Consider the following 21,613-nt stretch of genomic DNA (forward strand, 5'->3'; position numbering starts at 1 on the left):
TACACACACACACACACACACACACAGAGTGTGTGTGTGTGTGAGAGAGAGAGAATGGATAGAGACAACAATGTTGAATTAACACTTGTTATCATTTGGGCCTTATTATCATTTTTGCACTGGGTCAGATCCTAGTTCATGCCCCTGGCTACAACCATCTGTTGAAGGTGTGTTCTGGAAACAAAGCGGATTACAAGCTGTGAAATGAAATATTTCACTCACAGAAACAGAGGGAAAAAAGGTGGTGTAGAAAGGCTACACAAATGAAGTAGATGTCCTAAAAGTGCAGCCAGTTGATCCCAGAAGAAATCAGATGACATATAAATGGCCATGTAAAGGGCTGCATGTCTGACTGATGATGGCTGATGCTGATACACTGACTTTCAGTCTGGGAACAAACAAGTCCACTTCCAGCTTACAGTGCAGAGGCAATTTTAGCACACATAATCCTCACACTGCTCAAAATACGTGCAAATCTGACTTTGCAAAGAGCGACAATTATGACTCTCTGCTCTGTATTATTTTCTGTGTGCAGATGTGGGGAAATAGCCGGTAATTGGCACTTTAACAAAATGCCACAGCACTCAGTTGTACATGCCTATTGCTGAAGCCATGGGGAAGGGTGAGGTAAAAACTGAGGTAAAATCAGAGGAACAGTAGGAGGGATAGAGAGAGAGAGAGAGAGAGAGAGAGAGAGAGAGAGAGAGAGAGAGAGAGAGAGAGAAGAGAAAAGCCAGATACATGAAGTGAAAACAGAGACTGAGAAACAAAAACAGAAAAAGTCTATCGCCACCAATGTATTTAAGAGTTAACAAGAAAAAAGCCTTCTCCCACAGCCAGAAACTTTAAGAAAGCTCACAATATTATTTTAAAGAGTTGATGCTATTCAACTGTGCAGCAAGTGACAGACAAAAAAAGCAGACAGCTTCTCTTTCTTCCTATTCTTTCCTGGGGAGCGCAGTTCCATTCCTCCCTCCCTCCTGCGTTAGTTGGGTTTAGCGGAGGCTCAGTTAGCACCAGTCAGTCACACAGCTCCGTCTCCCCAGCCTCAGCCTCAACTCCTTTTCAACTGCTGCCAAGCAACTTTAGCACAAAGAGAGAGACGCAGAAAACACAGACACTTCACTAAACGGCCGAAAGAAGCAGCTACAGGAAATGGAGAGGGGGAAGAATTACTGCACGATGCACACTGCATGACTTGCGGGCCCTTGTTCTCCGTTGTGTTCATGTTTATCTTCTTTCTCTACTTTTCTTGCCTTTTCTTTCCCTCTCCACATCTATAAAGACAATTTGGGTTTGTGAGTCATCTACGCGCTGGAGAGCAGAAGCAGGGTCTAAGATGATGCCGCTCAGCTTCTCAAATTCCTTCAACATTACAAGAACTGCTAGACGAAGGATCTCATTTAAACTATTTTCCTCTTGCGCCAAACGCTGCCAATGAAACGAGGCATGTTTGGCGTCTGAAGTTTGTTTCTCTAGCCCTCTGGCTAAAGCAGATAACAAGTAATACAATCTTAATGTTCACTAATTAGCCTTGAGCTAACTGCAAGTCTAAATCATAGAACACATTTGCCTCAAACCATGCTGAATGTTAAAAATCTCTAATAAACTTGCTCATGCGTCTCCTGACACAGTATGGCACACTGTTATCATTAAAAAAAAAAAAAGCGTTTCATATCTAAAAGCAGTAGGGTATAATTAGAAAAGTGGAAACAGCAAGACATTTGTCAGGTCAAATTTTTAGACTGCACATTAGGTCTCTTTTACCAACATGTCAAAGGTCTATGTTTTTTTGTGATTTATTTTTTCATTTATTTTATTTTTTACATTTAGGGCATTTCACAGATGATTTAAGCTTTTAGCCGTGTCCACTTACAACTCCATTCTATCATAATACAATACAGAATTAGGATTTTTACCCAAGAAATCTTTTGGTGCAGTGATTTTCAAACACAGAGATAAACCCAGAAGAATAGAGTTACACACTACACCACACTACACCAACCACTAAACAAATAGTCATTGTTATTCACATTTACAGCGTTTGTTATATGAGACTTACATTTCAAATCATGTTGCATAGGTAACATTAGGGCTCAGATTGGTGAAGTGTGGTATACTTAAATGAGCTGAGGCTCAACCCTAGTCTAGTTACCCTCATGGTGATTAAAGTAAAAATGTCTTTCTACTCAAACTGACTTACTCTATATTAAAATCTGGAGCAAGGGTGAAAATGATCTGCAGGTGACAGTTTTATAACTGTGGTATGATAAAGCTCTTATCGGTCAGCCTTAATGTATATGGTTTGGTATGTAAAATAAGACTTGGTCTGCCATGTACTGACATAACTCTGAAGCTACTAACAGAAAATAAACAAACACAAAAATATTCAAATAACGATTTTTACCTCAGTTTTTGCTTAGTGGAGCTAGAAATTTTAAGCAGTACGACTGTGCTTTTGGCTTGTGTATTAGCAGCCATCTTGTCCACTTTTATAGGAAACAGTACTGCCATAAATGGCTATGTTTGAGTTTACTTTATGTTAGTATATATATTTAACATTACTTAACCTCTCACCACGGATTGTGAGTCATGTGTAATGATTAAAGCCTGTAGTAAGCACAGTGCTAATTGCTAGCATTGTTAGCTATATTACACTTGGAAATCCAGTTGGTAAACTTAGGTTTTTTTCCTCCAAACTAATCTTTTGAAAATGAAAAAGTCACCGAGTTCAACATTAGCTGAAGGTATAAGAGAGGACATGACTCATGCGTGACATTTAGACTGAGAGATCTCCACAGAGAAGCTAGCCACAGATTGTTACAGTGACCAGGTGACTGTAGAGATGGGGAAATTCATTTATTTTGAGTTTTTCTCTGCTAATTTGCTCAATCTCTGCATCTGTTTGAGACAGACATATGCGCAAACACAAACACACACACGCACAGACACACACACACACACGTCGCCCCAGTCCTCTTGGTGGTGATGGCACGATGGCAGGGCGTGTGTTAATGACTCCCGCCCCTTCGCTCACCTTCATTCTGCTTGCCTATCACACCTAAATCTCATCCCAGAAAATCAATTTTCTCTCTTGTCAAATTCCATCTTCCCTCCTCGCCTGTGCCTCAGAGAGAGGGGGGAGAGGAGGGCCCCTTTTCTCCTTCCCTTCTCTCTCTCCCTCTCCCTTCTCCTTCCCCAGTAAAAGGAAAGCGCTGACATTCTGGGAGTTGCTCCCGACTACGTCAGCCATTTTTATGTGTCACATATAGACGAGAAGAAATACACAATACAAGGTCTTCTCTCCTCTCCTCATCCCCAGTTCTCCACATTAGTCCACTGCTTTTCTCTACACACTCTCCTTCTCCGTCTCACGTCTAATTCTGTCTCAATCTTTGCCTCTTTCTCTTTTAAGAGCCTTCTCTTTCTTTTCTAATGACTTTTGCTCTCTCTTTCTATTTTGCTTCTGTTCTCTCTCTCTCTCTTCCAGGCATTCCCTCTCCCTATTTCTCTCTTTTTCCCAGTCTCTCTCTCTCTCTTTCTCTGTCTGCATTTCTCTTTGAATATCTCTAATTCTGCCTATAAGCTCTCTCCGTTTTATCCCTCACCCCATCTCTTTTTACAATGCTTTATCGCACCATCTGTGCTCCATCCTGATGAAGACTTCAGATACAGGGTAAATGCTAATTTTATAATCGATGGAACAATTAGTTAATGAATAAGTGAAACAGCCACACAAAGCAGCACACAGTCTGAGATACATTACAGCTTACAACATCCAGCTCCATGCTTTGAGGTGTGTGTGTGTTTGTATGTGCTGTACACACAAGAACCAAAAGAACTTTGAGCTCATATTCACCTCTAGAGATGGCCAGCAGATGGCAGTATTGAGCCAGACTCAAGAGAAAGCAACAGGCGATCACTGAGTGAGTGAAGATGAAGAGAAAGGACAACCATGGAAAAGATGATGGTTTGGTCAGTTCCACTCTCTGTCTCACACACACAGCATCATCTATTCATCCTATGTCTTTGCCAATAAATATTCATATGAAGCCTAGCTTAACTAGAAAATGCATCTGATTAATAATGAATAAGTTGGTGCATAGCATTTTTATGTAATCCTTATGTATAATTCACCTGCACAAAGTGGTGTGAGATATCACCTATGTGTAACAGTGTCTTTAAGTGCTCTATGCAACGTGTGTGTGGAGGGGAGGGACATGATATAGCAGCAGATGGGGGACTTTACAAGGGTTGACTGTGAGCCGATTCCTGTGGTTTACCAAGTGCTCTCTCCATCACAGATGCAAGAGGGATACAGATATGTCATGTGAAAGAGCATGTGTTAGTTTCTGTGTGTGTGTGTGTGTGTGTGTGTGTGTGTGTGTTGGCTGCTATGTCGGGTGGCTACGCCATGGCAGATGTTTGTATGTGGAGTGTTCCAGAAAGACAAAGGCTGTATATGGATGACTTTCCAACAGTTTCTCAACAAGGTTACCTTGATGGGAAGATGAAGAGGTGGATGTGGGGAGAGAGAGAGAGAGAGAGAGAGAGAGAGAGAGAGAGAGAGAGAGAGAGAGAGAGAGAGAGAGAGAGAGAGAGAGAGAGAATTTTAAAGGCAGTCTGTTTAAATTAATAAGAGGGAAAAAAGAAAGGAAAAAACTAAGGATAGCAAGAAAAAAATAAAGAAAAGTGAAAAAGTGAGAAAATGAGAGAGACGGAAGGGGAAGAGAGAGAGAGAAAGAGAGAGAGAGAGAGAGAGAGAGAGAGAGAGAGAGAGAGAGAGAGAGAGAAAGAGAGAGAGGCAGAGAAAGAGAGAGAGGCAGAGAAAGAGAGAGAGAGAAAGAGGGATAGAGAGAGAGAGGGGCAGAGAACGAGAGAGAGAGAGAGAGGCAGAGAAAGAGAGAGAGAGAGAAAGAGAGGGATAGAGAGAGAGAGAGAGAGAGAGAAAGAGAGAGAGAGAAAGAGGGATAGAGAGAGAGAGGGGCAGAGAACGAGAGAGAGAGAGAGAGGCAGAGAAAGAGAGAGAGAGAGAAAGAGAGGGATAGAGAGAGAGAGAGAGAGAGAGAGAGAGAGAGAGAGAGAGACTGATTCCTGGAATAGATTGCAGTTGTCCTTCAGGTAAAGGATGGCCCAGAGGAACCTTCTGGCTGTAGCTGGGCTTTGTCGTGTGTGCGTTTGTGTGAACCCATTGAGTGCTGGCAGAGAGTCCATCTATGATTCAACCGCACCTGTCATCACAGGTCAGACCTCTAGGTCCAGATCATGCATTCTCTCTCTCTCTCTCTCACACACACACACACACACACACACACACACAGTTAGAGGATCGCAAATCCACATATTGCAGGAGGAGCAGGCCCATATGCCCTGTGTCCAGTGCTGGTGCTGGTGGGCTTTTCCTGAAATCATGAGCTATTGAGCATCCCAGGTTCCAGCCCCAAACAGAGAAAACATTGTCCACACAAGAATTACACACACTACAGAAATAAGTGTACAAACAAACAAACAAAATCTGTATAGATCTGTTCAAGAGACATTTGATATTTTTGTCATTTTGGCTTCAAGAGATTATTTTAAATAATAAACAAAGGGCACAAAATGGACAAAAATGTCAGGACCCTTAACCCAATATTTTGTTGCACAATCTTTAGAAGGAATCTCTGCAAACAAGGAATTTCTGTAGGTCTCACTGTCAACAGGTGGCCCCCTCTTCCTGAGGGAACTGCTCAAGCTGCCTCAGGTTTGTAGGGTGTTGTCTCCAGACTGCATGTTTCACCTCTTTCCATAGATGTTCAATAGGATACAGATCAGGGCTCACAGAAGGCCATTTCAGAACAGACCGCTTTGTTTGTAGCCATTCTGGAATGTGTTTTAATTTATTATTCTGTTGGAGGACCCAGGACCTACAAATGAGAGCTTTCTGATAATGAACAATAAGTTTCACTCCACAATGCCTTTACGATCTTGAGATGTCATTGCGTCCTTCGTACGCTGCTCTTTTCATTAAAATCTTGTGTTTTTTTTATTTGTGAACCTAGAGCTGATGTGAGTAGCCAAAGAGCAACAGTCTACCATTCGCACAAGGCTTCTGTTCAATCAGAGGTTAATTTTCCCTTTTGCTGCCACATCCACTCAGCTATTTAGTTTCCCCCGGGTGACTGTCTGTGAGGAGTGTGGTGTGTTCTCCCTGTGTCTGCGTGGGTTTCCTCCGGGTGACCGTCTGTGAGGAGTCCAAAAACACACGTTGGTAGGTGGATTGGCGACTCAAAAGTGTCCGTAGGTGTGAGTGTGTGAGTGAATGTGTGAGTGTGTGTTGCCCTGTGAAGGACTGGCGCCCCCTCCAGGGTGTATTCCCGCCTTGCGCCCAATGATTCCAGGTAGGCTCTGGACACACCGCGACCCTGAACAGGATAAGCGCTTACAGATAATGAATGAATGAATGAATGGTTACAGAAAGATCAGGTCGCTTGGATAGAGTTTTCTTTTTAATCGGTCCACGTTCAGTGTGGTGTTTATATGACAACATACAAGAGTTGCTGCATGGACAATTCTAAATTTGAAGACGTGTTGTTAATTTAAAAGAAAATAGTTTGAATAATTGCTATAATCTAATGAATTATCTTTTTTTTTTTTTTAATGTGTACCATCTGCCCATGCCATTTGTAGAAGTAACAGTAATTCATCCTTTTCACGCTTTCTTTTCTTTACTCTATGACATAAAGCAGGCATGCAGGTGTACACGAGACACATGTTTTTTACTTTATCATATATTTTCTGAAGCACTGAAGCATTTTTTTTTCAATTATCTGTAAGGGTGCCAAGAAATTTGTCCACGTCTGTATCGAGAAATAATAATAACCTTATTATAAACAACAAGCTTATAATGAGAAACATAAGTTATGTTGCATGCATTAAAGATGCTTTTATTAGCAAATATCTCATTTTGTGTACATGGATCATAAAACACACACCCACACCCACCCACCCATTCTCTCGCACACACACACACACACACACACACACACACACAAGGCTAGTAGATTTAGCCCCCTGATGTGTGTGTTGAATATGAGGAGACATTTCCTCTCTCAAAAAAGTGGTCTCACTTCCCTGGAGAGATCAGATGGAAATATGAATTTTGGCAAGCATTTGTCTATAGGCATACATATCCATTATTCATAAAGACTGCATCTCTCTCTCTCTCTCTCTCTCTCTCTCTCAAGCTGTCTCACTAACAGGTTTTCACTTCCACACCTGTGGTACACTCAGCATGCTGCCTTCAGTTCTAGGGTGTGTGTGTGTGTGTGTGTGTGTGTGTGTATGTGTGAGAGAGAGAGAGGGAGAGGGAGTGTAATTGCTTCTTTCTGTGTGCGCACACATATTGAGCGCTGCAGGTTCAATCTTGTGTTTGCTGTTTTATGTGTCTCCATTTCTGTAAGTAAGCTTTCTGTGCAGCAAACAATTTGTCTGTATGATGCAGGTGTGTGAGTGAAGGAAAAGAAAAAAAAAAGTCTGCCGTGTGTTGGTGTGTTTGTATATTCTGTACAGTACTGTGTCAAATTAAGACCTTTCATTTATTTGATTTCTAGTGAAAAATGCTACTATGTCAAAGTCAGGCAAAAAAAAAAAAAAAAAAAATGAAAACAAACAAATGAAATACCATTTAGAATCCAAAATTATCTAGTGTTTCCTTTGCCTTTATTAAAGACTCTTAAAGTTCTTGTTTTTTCAGGAATGGAAGTTTTTTAAATTCCTGTTTTTGGAAACACATTTGTTCTTTATGTGGTTTGTCTTATAACTGCATGTAGTATACTTCATATACAGTTTATATGGCATGTGTGTGTGTGATTGTGTGTGCGTATGTGTCACTGATTTGAAGGACAATGTTGGGTCACCCTTCCTCATCACTGCAAGAATCAGGACGTTCTTCCATTCCTCTCATCTCTCATCTGTCTCTCTCAGCCCATCGGCCTTTTACAGTAGAGTAATTAGAGTAGGAGAGGGACTGTGGTATTACTTTAAAGGTAATTTTCCCGTACCTTATTTTTACAATCTCCCTTGGCCTTCCTAATATGTGCACATTAACTGTTCTAATTTACCACTAAATTAACAAGACTGACCTCAATTAGTGTACTAATTGTAAGCCGAGCCTCTCCTGGATGCAGCTTGTAATTGGTTTACGAATCCTGGTCACAAAAAATCCCTTGTTCCTGCTGATTCTTGCCTTTATGGGGTGGTTTATTTTTATGCTTTCTTCATCTCTCTGCTTTGTATTTTTATGCAAAGAGATGCTTCTGTTTGGCAAATAATAATAATAATAATATTAATAATTCATTCATTCATTCATTATCTGTAACCCTTATCCAATTCAGGGTCGCGGTGGGTCCAGAGCCTACCTGGAATCATTGGGCGCAAGGCGGGAATACACCCTGGAGGGGGCACCAGTCCTTCACAGGGCAACACAGACACACACACACATTCACTCCCACCTACAGACACTTTTGAGTCACCAATCCACCTGCAACATGTGTTTTTGGACTGTGGGAGGAAACCGGAGCACCCGGAGGAAACCCACACGGACACGGGGAGAACACACCACACTCCTCACAGACAGTCACCTGGAGCGGGAATCGAACCGTGCCGCCCCAATAATAATAATAATAATAATAATAATAATAATAATAAATCATTCAAATCATTTTGAATATTACTTAAAAATTCATCCATCCATTGTCTGCAACCGCTTGGTGAATTAAAGAATATAGATAAAAAAAAAACACTATTGCTTCCACCAGTTCCTGTGGAGATGAGCATCTGTGGTTTACTCTCATTTAAAGTTCATTAAACAGTCTCTGAAATGGTCAGCTCTTAACAGAGCTATAATGTCACTGCGGTGTTTGATCCTTGTGTTATTTTGACCAAAGCATGGCAAAGATGTTTCATTAAAACCCCAGGGAACTGTGCTAACTTTGGGGAAAAGTGACCCTTTAAAAATAATAGAATAGAAACTATTAGGGGTTTCAGATGATTTAGTTCTTTATGCTTTTTCATATGAACACTTTTTTATATCTGTATTATTTGTGTGGATGGGGTAAAAAAATTGGATTGATGGATGGCTAAGGATTGAAACCCATCCCAAAGGATAAGGCCTGGATGGGTGGCATCAGAGCAGCATTTTTGTTGTGTGTGTGTGAGAGAGTGTGTGTCTGGGTGTTTGTGTTTGTGGAGAGGGCAAGACTGGAGGGCAAAGTCACTGCAAATAAGAAGCCTGGTCAAAGGGCTTTGAAGTTCAACTACAAAGCTTGGGAAAGACCCAAGGGCCCTCTGTGTGCCTGTGTGTGTGCGCGTGTGTGTGTGTGGGAGTGTGTGTGTGTGTGTGTGTGTTTGTGCGTGCATGCGTAAGTCCTGGCCAGTGCCTCTAGGGAGAATGGTAGCTTCAAATGCACAGTTAATGAGAGAAGCAATCAGTAGCATCCTCGCCCATCAGCGTGTTCCCGCGGTAACACACACTCTCCCCTCTGCCTCCAGGGAGAAGCCCAGTCTAATGATGAAACCAAAACCTCATTGACTGTAATTCAAAGGTTAGAGCAATTGTCCTTTGGTCGCTTTCACTCAGTTAGCAACACACACACTAGCACATGATTGGAGCTGAATGTTACATGCCTCACTTGTTCGAGCTCCCATAAGGAACTGTTTCTATCAGTTCTTCTTTAAACATGACAAAACACACATTCATGCTCATACGGTTACGGGTAACACTGGATTATCCTCAGCGCTGCAGTGACACCGAGGCAGTAGCTCAACTGTTGCTGCAGTTTGTGTTGGTCTTTCTCTAGCCCTTCATCAGTGGGCACAGGACGCTGAATATTTTTGGTTGGTGGAGTATTTTCAGTCCAGTTACATCAGACATTGCTGTGTCTGATCCATTTGGACCAGCACAGCACACACTAACACACCACCACCACATCAGTGTCACTGCAGTGATCCACCACCAGCACCCTCCAAGTTCTCTCAGCTTTCTGTGAGGCATGGACGAGGGCAGGGGATGGTGGAGGTCGATGGATGGAGGGAGGTAGTAAGACTCTAGAATGATTCTTAGGACCTGAGACAGAGAGAGAGACCCTAAAAAAATTATTAGAACACTGGGCGGTGCGGCCCAAAATCCTTGGCACCCCTGCGTTTAGGTTGAAATAGAAGGTTTTAACTTAAAAAGTTACAAAACCACCTTAAACTTTAAACGATGTTGTAATAATAAGAATTGAATGACAGATTATTTTTCTAACAAATGACACAAAGCTTTTATAAATGTGCTCTACAAAGCCAGGGTCATTTTTCTGCTCCTGACATTGTAGGTTATCCCCATTCTTTCTCATTTTTTTTAACTGGAAATATAGAAAAAAAAAAAACAACCCAATTCCACACACACAGGTTGAAGTGAGTGTTTTGTGAGCTGAGCTGATTGCAGAGCTGAAGAGAGAGTGCGACTGGTGACTGGGTGCACACACACCTTATTTCCTGCTTAGATTGAGAGACAGTGAGTAAAGTCTATATTACACTCTGTGTGTGTGTGTGTGTGTGTGTGTCTTTGCGAATGTCTGCCTCGCGGCTCATCTATTCACATTAGTGACAGGAAATGAGAGGCAGCTGAAATCCTGAGCCAGATCAATGCTACAGTGAGACAGCAGACACACACAGACACACACACACACAGTGTCTGCCTTTATGAGTCCCTAACTCATCACTCTTTCCATCTCTCTCTCTCTCTCTCGCTCTCTCTCTTTCTCATTACAGACGTAATACTCTTTGAATCAAAAATATAATAGAGTGGAACTGAAATGAAAGCAGAAGAGAAAGTGTATAATGAATGAGTTGTGTAATTAGTGCTGTGCTGGTTCATTGGGGCAGTAGTTAACACTCTTCCTAACTACTTTCTTACAGCTCTGAGTATGTGTCTGTATGTATGTGTGTGTGTGTGTGTGTGTGTGTGTGTGTGTGTACACCAAGATTCACTCACTCACTGAAGGAACAGGTTTTCCTGACAGTTACTATATCAACACATATCAAAAAATATTGTTAAATTTAAAAGAAAACTCTGATATAAAACTCAGAGGATCTGATATAATGCAGATCTAATGGCTTGTGCCTGTGACCAAATCACTGCTGTGATCTCAGTAGCACACTGCCTCATGCTCTACTGCTTAAAAATATATATATATATGGTATAATAGATTTAAAGGTGGCATGGTGGCACAGCAGGTAGTGTTGCGGTCACACAGCTCCAAGGGTTGTGAGTTCGAGCCCCACTCTGTGCGGAGTTTGGTGTGTTCTCCCTGTGTCTGGATGGGTTTACTCCTGGTGTCATCCCACGGTCCAGAAACACACGTTGGTAGGTGGATTGGCGACTCAAAATAATCCGTAGGTGTGAATGTGTGAGTGAGTGTGTGTCGCCCTGTGAGGGACTGGCGCCCCCTCCAGGGTGTGTTAGGCCCTGGACCCACCGCGACCCTGAACTGGATAAGGGTTACAGACAATGAATGAATGAAATGAATAATATTTTAAAAACATAATCAGACTGTGGTGGAGACAGAGGTTAAGTAATTTTAGAAAAAAAAAAAAATACAGACAGACACAGGCCAACACGCACATAGACAGGCATTCATTCATTTCTGGAACCACTCTATTGTGTTCAGGGTCATGGTGGGTCTGGAGCCCACCCGGATCCACCAAGGAACACACCTTAGACAGGACGAAAGTCCATCACATGGTACAATACACTCGTTCATTCACTTACGCACGTTATTTTGGACTGTGTGAGCATCCAGAGGAAACACACTCAGACACAGAGAGAACACACCAAACTCCTCTCAGACAGTGACCTGAGACGGGGTACAAACCGACATCCCAAGAACCCTGGAGCAGTGTGACAGTGACACTACTACAATGTGATTGTGCTGCTTAGACCATCACCCACACCCCCATTCACACACACACACACACCCACACAAAGAGACATCAAAGAGGCGGACTGGTTTAAATCTCTCAGCTGATTACTAACGGATGGACACAGAGAGCTGAAATTAATGTAACCCATTCAAAAAGACTCATTAATTCTTTACAGTGTGTCACCAAGGTAATCTTCAGTGGGGGCTTTGGACCGGATGCTTGTCGTTTGGTGCAGACCCTTGATCTGAAGCGAGCGACAAGTCAGTCAATGACAGACAGAAAAAGAGAAAGGGAAGAAAAGGGAGAGAAATAGAGAAGGATGAAAGAGCTTAACTTCAGAGCTGTCACATTCTGCCTTTGTTTGAAAGGATGTGATGCACACACAGAGAGAGAGAGAGAGAGAGAGAGAGAGAGAATATGAAAAGGTGGGACCAGGGGCCAGTTGCTTTCTGGTTCACTGCAGGCCCAGTTGGACACAACATCACGGCTCACTCTGACACGCTGAGACTGTTCTGAATGGCATCAGAAACACACTGAACTCATATACTTGCACTCCTCTGATCACTGAGACAACCAGGAGACATCAGGCAAGAGAAAGAAATAAAGAAACACGAGGAAACGAGTTTTATGAAACCATAGAGACACATGACACACAGGTAACACGAGGTAATATAATGAGGAGTGAAGAGTGAGAGAGCTGGTGAGTTAAGACAGAGAACAAGAGGGCCAGTGTCCACATGAGTTTCCTCCGGGTGCTCCGGTTTCCTCCCACAGCCCAAAAACACAAGTTGGTAGGTGGATTGGCAACTCAAAAGAGTCCATAGGTGTGAGTATCTGAGTGACTGTGTGAGTGTGTGTGTGTTTCCCTGAAGGATTGGCGCCCCCTCCAGGGTGTGTTCCTGCCTTGTGCCCAGTGATTCTGGGTATGCTCCGGACCCACCGTGACCCTGAACTGGATAAGCGCTTACAGACATGCCATGAGTCATGGGATAATATGTAACTTTAAGTGGCATTACGCATCTGACTTATTGGACCACGCCATATGTTGTCAGTCCTCTAGGGTCCAGTTAGCAACCTCACAGTCTCAGGTGTGGTGCCGTGTCCAGTGTCATGGTGTTAATAGAGGCACTCTGGTGGGTCTTTAGCTTCTGTATCCCATGGAGGTTAAAGAATGCTGCACCATACTCACTTATAAGATAACACTTCACAACTTATTCAGGTGTTCTCTAAGGTAATGGCCCTTCATAATCCAAACCAGTGTTCGAAGTAAGTTCTTGTCATAGAGCAATCATGTAACTAAGTATGGTCATGCCAATAAAGCTTACTGAATTGATTTAAATAGTGTCCGCAGTATTGCTCTGTAGGGAAATGTAGGGATGTAATTTAAGCACTCTCTGGGTCCTCCCTGAACTTCTGTCCTTTCGCCCTTGTTCGGACTTTTCCTGGCCTATTGCAGTCTGTTAAGAGAGGCCAGCTTTGCGGCAATAGACCCCGCTGATACTCAAACAGACGCACTGTACACACCATATGCTTCCTGTTCCATATGCGCCATATGCTAATGTCTGACCAGGCTACATCTCTTTCTTTCCCTCCCTCTCCCTATTTCTCCCTCCCTTTCCCACTTGCCTTCTGTGAAGTGAAATGCTGAGGTCACTTTCGGGTCAAGAGGACAACTTGGAAAGCAGCTGTGCCCCAACACAAACTGCACACATACAAAGTTCTCACACTCTTCTCACAGCCTGGGGCACTTTTCTCAATGAACGCAGAGAGCATAACAAAGTCTCTTTCACCAACTTGGAGTTTTCTGACCTTGGAAGTGTCTGGGTTTCTGTGTGTGTGTGTGTTGTGCGTGTGCGTGCCTGTCCATGCCCTGCTTTAGACAGCAGCAGGCAGAGAGGTTAAGCGGCTCAATAATACACCAGTGGTGGGCATGAGGCATTACAGAAAGCAGAGGTGGACTGGTGAGAAGGTCAGTGGCTTGTGTTTGGAACAGCACAAGTCATTGATGGTCAGTGGGAAAAGAGAAAGAGCGAGAGGACACATCTATGACACTCACCACACGACCTGTCTCCATTGATGTATGGGCAGCCTCAGTGTCCCAGCATACACAGAGGTGACACTGTGCACCGCACACCACACACACACACACACACACACATTCCTAACTCATCCCAGCTCAAGGGCACTAACAAAGCCAGCGAAAATGGTGGGCAATTTATTACACATACTTCTTTATCATAGCTGTCGTCAGAAAAGTACGCTGAAGTTGTTTTTCTTACTTCTTTTGTTCATCATTATGAAAATGCCATCTGTCTTTTATGTACGTGAATACCGCATGCTTAATAGGGTAAAAGTTTAAATGAAAAGAATTCAGTATGGAAAGACAAAAATAGTGTTCACTCTTCAGAGTCTGTAATGATGTGTTTAGTTAGTGCTTCACATAATTTAAAATTAGTAGATGCCTGGGAATAGCCTCAGAAAGGACATGAAAGATAAAAAATCTATAACCCCCTGTTACCCAGAATGATTAAGCATCTTCCCCAGTGTTCTTTAAGCAAGTTATACTTAGAAGAAATAGAAGATTCTATTTAATTTGCATAGCATTTTTCACAATCAAGATTTTAGTTTGGGGAATTTGGGAGAAAATCAAAGATCTGCTAAATCTTTAATTGATTTCATGTTCTTGCTTTGTACTCTGTGTGTTGGGCTGTTGAAGTGATGTCATGGAACGGCAACTCTTGAGAAGCTCCGTGCTTCTAGTGGGAATTACGTCTTGGAGGGCATTTTAAGCAGATTTGTCCTATTCGGAAATAAGAAACTTCCCAGATCGGACTTAGCCATGGATGTGGTGTAAGCCTTGTGCAGGCATGTGTAGTCTCCTTCTGTCCACTGGATCCAGGAGTGCTCTGGTTGCTGGTAGTGATGTGATCCTCGCCTCGCAGCCAGTCCGTCTGCTGTCTAGACCAGAGCCCCTGGAATCAGGGTGGATGCCTGGAGGGGCCTAAACCTCGTTATCGCTATTACACATTCCATCTGTCCCTGTCCTCTTCCTCTGCTCCCTCCATCCTTCTCTCTCTGTTTGATCATGGCTGATCCCTGAGAATCATGCGGTCTTTAGAGCAGACGGAGCTCAGGGAAGCCGCACAGCGTTTTGTCTCCACAACGCATGATGACAGACCTGCTCCTCTTTTGCATCAGGACCGCTCACCTGTATCCTAGCAACCACCTCCCTGCTGTGGCAGCCTCTCCACGCAGTGATGAGTGAGAGATCAGGAGTGCACGGAATGATAATTTCTCTTCTCTTTTCGTTTATTCTTATCTCCTCGCCGTCATTTCTCACGTTTCTTTTCTTTTCCGTCTCTTCTTTTCTCTCATCTTTCAAGTTTTTAAAGTTTTAAAGGAATGTGATCTGTGAACTCATTTCAATCTCCATGTTAGTCAACAATTTATAGTAGTTTCAAGCTCGTTCCTCGCCCTACTCTTGAATCAACCCGATGTTATTACAAACTGGAGAGGAATGGGTTTGTGAATCGCTGCTTTTGACCATAACAGTCACACAAACAGCTGAAAACTACATGTTTCATTGATTTATTCATTTAATTAATACTGGTATTCGTGTCCAGTTTAAAGCTCCTGACTCCTACGTCACAAGTCTGCACTGAGTCAAGAGTCATTTAAGTCTGAGTTGACCCATGATTCAGTCACTTTACTGCCTGAGCTGCTGACTCGATTCCTCCCTTCTCTGATGGGTTGTTAAACGCCATGGGGAGCATGTGTTATGTTTTTTTTTTCAGAGTGTACATCTTTCTCTCCTGACTGTGTAGTTTTGGAGTGGTCCTGCTGCAGTACATAGGGGCTGTAACTCTTCCCTGCAGGGGAGACAAGGCAAAGCGGTGTCTTTTAAGCAGCACTAAAGGATGAGGAAAACAAAAATAACTCCTCTCTCCCTCTCTTTCTTCCCCACACACCCGCCCCCACACCGCTCTTTCTCTCTGCTGGTCCCAGGACAGTTGATCCAGTCTCAGTAGAGCTGCAGTTGCTGTCTACATTAGCCAAAGTGCTGCAGCGGCACATTTTGTGTTAAGTTCCACACACACACACACATGTAGAGAGAGAGAACTTCACCTCGCCTTTGTCACCGAACAAATTAAAGTCTTTGGTTTTACAAAGTGGCCAAGGAGATTCAGAAACACAGAGTCGTGTAAAGAACAAACTGTCACGTCTCTACCCAGTGTTCTCCCCGTTTTCTTTTCTGTTCCCATTTTTCCTGACATTCTTTGTCTGGTTTTCTGTGTTTGTTACTTTTCTTATGCGCTGTTTGTTTTTCTGTTCCCATTCCCTGTCATTCTTTGCCTGTTTTTCTGTCCGCACACTCTATTCATCCATGTGTCGTGTTTATGTTTTGGTGTATGTCTCAGTCCCTTTGTTATAGTTCCTCTTGTTCTCTCTTTAAGTCTCTATGGCATCCACATTGGTCTCAGCTTTTCCACGTCTGTCTCTGCATATATTCCTGAGTTCCTCCTGAATATTTGACATTTTTCCAGTTTATAACAAGGTCATGTTAGCATTCTTTATATTCAGATAATCATTTTTTTGTTGTTGTTGTTGTTCTAAGTGAGTTTATTAACCAAATTATTATTACTTCCACCAGTATTCCAAGTGTCCTGTCTCTGGCAGCAGTACACAAACTCATTAGCATGCATAATAGCACTGCTTACACAGCAAAAATCAAGGTGCAATGTTAATATTTAGACTAATAATGCCATTTTCCTAAAATATTTCAATGTAAAAACACAATAACACGATTAATAATATAGTTAGCACCACAGGGAATCACATTTATATTTAATTATACTCTATATCAGGGCGGGATTGTGGTGCAGCAGTTAGTGTCGCAGTCACACAGCTCCAGGGACCTGGAGGTTGTGGGTTCGATTCCCGCTCCGGGTGACTGTCTGTGAGGAGTGTGGTGTGTTCTCCCTGTGTCCGTGTGGGTTTCCTCCGGGTGCTCCGGTTTCCTCCCACAGTCCAAAAACACACGTTGGTAGGTGGATTGGTGACTCCAAAGTGTCCGTAGGTGTGAGTGTGTGAGTGAATGTGTGTGTGTGTCTGTGTTGCCCTGTGAAGGACTGGCGCCCCCTCCAGGGTGTGTTCCCGCCTTGCGCCCAATGATTCCAGGTAGGCTCTGGACCCACCGTGACCCTGAATTGGATAAGGGTTACAGATAATGAATGAATGAATGAATGAATACTCTATATCAAGGGTTGCACATTACCTTTGTCGCTATTTGTTCTGACATTAAACATATATAAATAAATCCATCAAATAAGACAAACAATAGTAAGACTATAACCTATTGTATTTACTGGCACAAATGAGGTATTGTTCTTGTGAGACATTTCATCATATTATTGTTAACTTAAAAACTAATAAAACATATTATACAAATACAACAACGAATGATACATTTTGACAGAATTTCTTTGCTCATTTGAATACGAAATGGCTAACATCAAAATGCACAATGATTTTGACCTACACTGCAGTACATTGTTGACAGTGGTCTTCTGGACCAGCTAAAGGGGCTTCTGTATAATAACTGACAGCGTCAAAGACTTTTTTTTTGTTGTTTTGGAAGCTGTGACAAGCCTTTTTATTGGTCGCAGTATGAAGATGCCACCTGTTTGCCTTTGGCTGTTTTGGACAGAAATCTCAAGCATAAGTATTTGTGTGGTGCTCACTGGGCTTGTAAGCTAAGCAGCGCTCCGTTCAGCTGGAGAGATTGCTGTGTGTAATGGACGGGGGCTGCTGGAGCCTGAGGGGCTACCAGCTGATCCAGCGCAAAGCCACACGGTGCACTCAAGGACACGGAGACAGCGTGTTGATATTTGAATACAGCAGCGGAGATGGAGGGGGCACAGCCAGGGCGCTGGTGCTGAGTCCTGCACTTGCTGACCGTCCCATCTGTTGAGTACAGTCTCGGGGGAGCTGGTGGAAAGGGCTGGGTGACATATCTGCCCTCAACTCAGGGCTTTTAGAAGGGGACACAGAGGGTACATGGATGGGGACACAAAGGGACAGAGCAACAGAGCTGAATTGCATGGATCAGGTGTGTGCTTCTAACGGGGGGCAAATAACAATAACCTTATTTCCTCGTCCTCTCTCTCTGTCCTGTTCGAGAGCACTGATATTAACAGCAATCTTAATATTGTGCAATGGGCTGTATTACCATTTCACAACCAAACCTTCAACACCCTCAAATATGGTGTTTTCCTCTAACGTAAGTGTTTCCTCTAACTTTCCTGCTGAAATGAAGGGACTTGCGAGAGAGTTAGACCCCCATTGCTGCAGTAACTCTTCTGGGATTACACTGTAAAAAAATCATATTACCAACTTCCATTAGTTCTTTTTTTGTTTACTGAACATCTGTAATTCATATATGACTTAGTTTGTTTAGTGAGCATTAACAGATATATTTATTTGAGGTCATATATCATACTTGAGCGAATAAAATGAGAAGAGAGAAAAAATGTAATTTCATTCATTCATTCATTATCTGTAACCCTTATCCAATTCAGGGTCGCAGTGGGTCCAGAGCCTACCTGGAATCATTGGGCGCAAGGCGGGAATACACCCTGGAGGGGGCGCCAGTCCTTTACAGGGCAACACACACACACACACACACACACATACGGAAACTTTTGAGTCGCCAATCCACCTGCAACATGTGTTTTTGGACTGTGGGAGGAAACTGGAGCACCCAGAGGAAACCCACACGGGCACAGGGAGAACACACTCCTCACAGACAGTCACCCGGAGCAGGAATCGAACCCACAACCTCCAGGCCCCTGGAGCTGTGTGACTGCGACACTACCTGCTGCGCCACCGTGCCGCCCCCAAAAAAATGTAATTTAAAAATGTGTTCAAAAACAGACAAAAATATCTAGAAATTGAGACTCTTCATACGCATTGAAAACAGCAGTACTCAAAACACTCAGACTAAAGCTCTGACTTAAATGCTGAATGAATTACCCTTAAATGAGAAACAGCTGTATTGGAATTCAGGTGGTTGGGAATGCTGAAAAGTGAGTCTGGGATATGGTCTTGGGATCTTGGGGAACTGAGCTCTCTGCCGAATCAAATGAGTTTATTGAGACAGAATGATGAGATGAGAGAGAGTGAAGAGGCTCCTCAGTGAAGGGCATGACATAATATTAAAATGTACCAAAATGTACAAGTGTGGACTTTTGCTCCAGAATATTAGGAGGTATCATAATTACCAACTGTCCATTTATATTTAGTGGAGAATTGTCTTGGATAGGATGCCAATCCATTACACAGTCATACCTGTGGACAATGTTTCACAGTCACCAAACAGTTTTTGGACTGTAGGAGGAAACCAGTCATGAGAAAAACCCACCAAACTCCAAGCCTAGGACCCAGAAATACTGGTGATATTTGGCGGTGCCACTGTGCTGTTCGTCTGTTCATTTATACCTTCACAAAATGTCATTAGAATTAGCATAAGATGTAGAAAATGTGAATAAATAAAAAAAAAAAAGTCTGGGTTCTGGGTTCAGTCCCTGCTTTGAGTCACTATCTGTGAGGATGCTCTCCCTGTCTGTGTGGGTGCTCCAGCACAATCTTAAAGCACATGCTGGATATGTTCTGAGTGTGAGATGCACTGCAAGGAGTGATACGGTATTGTTCACTGAAAAAAAAGTGGCCTAACCTAAATAAACAAACAAAAAATAGCTTTATTTAAGCTCAGCTTAATATTTCTCTTAATTCTGACAAAAAATATTTGTGACCAGCAAGGGTGCACCTTAACGTAGCTGAATTCATTAAATATATAGGTTGTATGGGGTGTATGTAACACCCAGCAAAAACTGAACACATCAGCCCCAAATAAATGGCAACTGGGCGACCGTCCATTAGTGTTATTTTTACAGGCAAAATTCCATTGTCTTCATGGCCATTGACCCCATTTATATCTTCAGAATGGGCTTTATGACCTGAAAAGAGTGAAGATTTAATTCCACTCCTCCACGGTTTCACTACACAATGTAATTCAGGAGGAAATAAATGAAAGTAAAGACCTCTTTTTCATCACCTTTTAACCATCTGCAAGTTCAAATTGAAAACCATGTCAGAGAGGTCAAATAGTCCGCAGAGGAAATAATAACCCCTTCCACAATGTCCTTCACTGCTTGGGTCTGGAGGCAACAGAGCTGCCCCTTGCTATGGTATGGGGCTGTAATGAAGTATGGAGTAGTTACGAGTGGGCCAATGAATAATGCAGCCCATCAGAGAGCTGTAATCAGAGGCTTCTAGGAGAGGCAGATCAGGAAAAATCAGCTGGAGGACATTTCTCCTCAGGCATGTCCAATAATGAGCGGAAGCTGGGTTAATCAGTACAGCCACAAGAACACACAGACTCATGGAACAGCACATGTACAGTATAGAAGATACATGTATAAACTGCAGCAACAAGGGGAATCCTTGCATATCTAAATGACACACATCAAGCTCACTACCAGTAGACCCTTAAACCTAAAAAAGGACAATATGCACCTTACAGCAAACAGCTGCACTACCATTGTACATCGTTAAAGCCATTCCAACACACTTACAGTTTAGTACCCAACAGGTTCTGAGTTGAAATAAGTTTTAAAACTCATGTTTATAGAACCCTATACAGCTAGCCTTCCAACATCATCAGCAGCAGTTTAAAAATTCAAACAATAGATTGCATACAAATGATCCTCAGAGTGGTCACAGTCCTATACATAATCACTGCTTTAACTGAAGAACCAAAGTTCTTTGAAGAAATAACACAGAAGAACTGTTTTTGTTTCCTAGAGAATAATTCAGTGGACAGCTCTTTAAATAATCATGTTTGAAAATGATACGATTTGTGAGTTTAAAGCACTTCCACCAATTGTTAAGTTTCCATATCAATTATTTTGTTCACTAGGAACCTTGAGTCCAAAAGAAATACCACTAAGGACGTTTTATTTTTATTATTATGACTTTGCTTTGAAGATAGACTTTCAAACAGTTTTCCAGGACTTCACAGGAAGGGACTGATGATGCACACTCTCTGAAACTCGTTATAACAGCAGAACTAACGAAAAGAACATGGGATCTTACCAATGAAGTAGGAGAGCAGAATGGCCAGCAGAGTGGCAGCAGCAATGGCAGTCACTGCGGCACACTTCCAGCTGCAGTACTTAGAAGGTTTCTTAAGCTTGAAGGCGCTTCTGGAAAAGGTGTTTCTGGGCAGGAGTCGTGGTGGGGGAGAATACACCGTGCCAGAGGTCAAAGGGTAACCTGGCGATGAGCTGCTGAAGAGGGGTGTGGTCCCCGATGACGTCTTAAACAGGAAGTGCCTGATGGAAAGAGGGGAGAGACAAGACAGTGAGATAAATCTTTATTTTACAAATCAAAGCCTCAGCATCTTCACCCTTAAGATGTTTTAAGAAACTGTCAGTAAACGGCAGTTTAATTCCTTTCTCGTAATTTTACAGTGTACTGTCACAGTAATGACTAGGCAATTAACACATTAAAATCTCAAATAAAATACTTGGATGTGGTAAAAAAAAAAAATAAATTGAGCAGGTTTTATCCCACCCATAAAAACACTACAAATGACACAATGATTAAT

At 42.6% G+C, this 21,613-nt stretch overlaps 1 protein-coding gene across 1 annotated transcript in view; it reads right to left on the minus strand.

The window, feature by feature from the left end:
* Positions 1-21,613, minus strand: part of tenm2a (teneurin transmembrane protein 2a) — a 114,965-nt gene that overhangs the window by 55,466 nt on the left and 37,886 nt on the right. Inside the window, exon 3 of the mRNA XM_066648498.1 lies at positions 21,100-21,338. Coding sequence (XP_066504595.1) covers positions 21,100-21,338 — 239 coding nt within the window. The remainder of the gene's footprint in view (positions 1-21,099; positions 21,339-21,613) is intronic.

Source organism: Hoplias malabaricus, chromosome 17, assembly GCF_029633855.1.
Source record: "Hoplias malabaricus isolate fHopMal1 chromosome 17, fHopMal1.hap1, whole genome shotgun sequence".
Taxonomy (NCBI): Eukaryota; Metazoa; Chordata; class Actinopteri; order Characiformes; family Erythrinidae; genus Hoplias; species Hoplias malabaricus.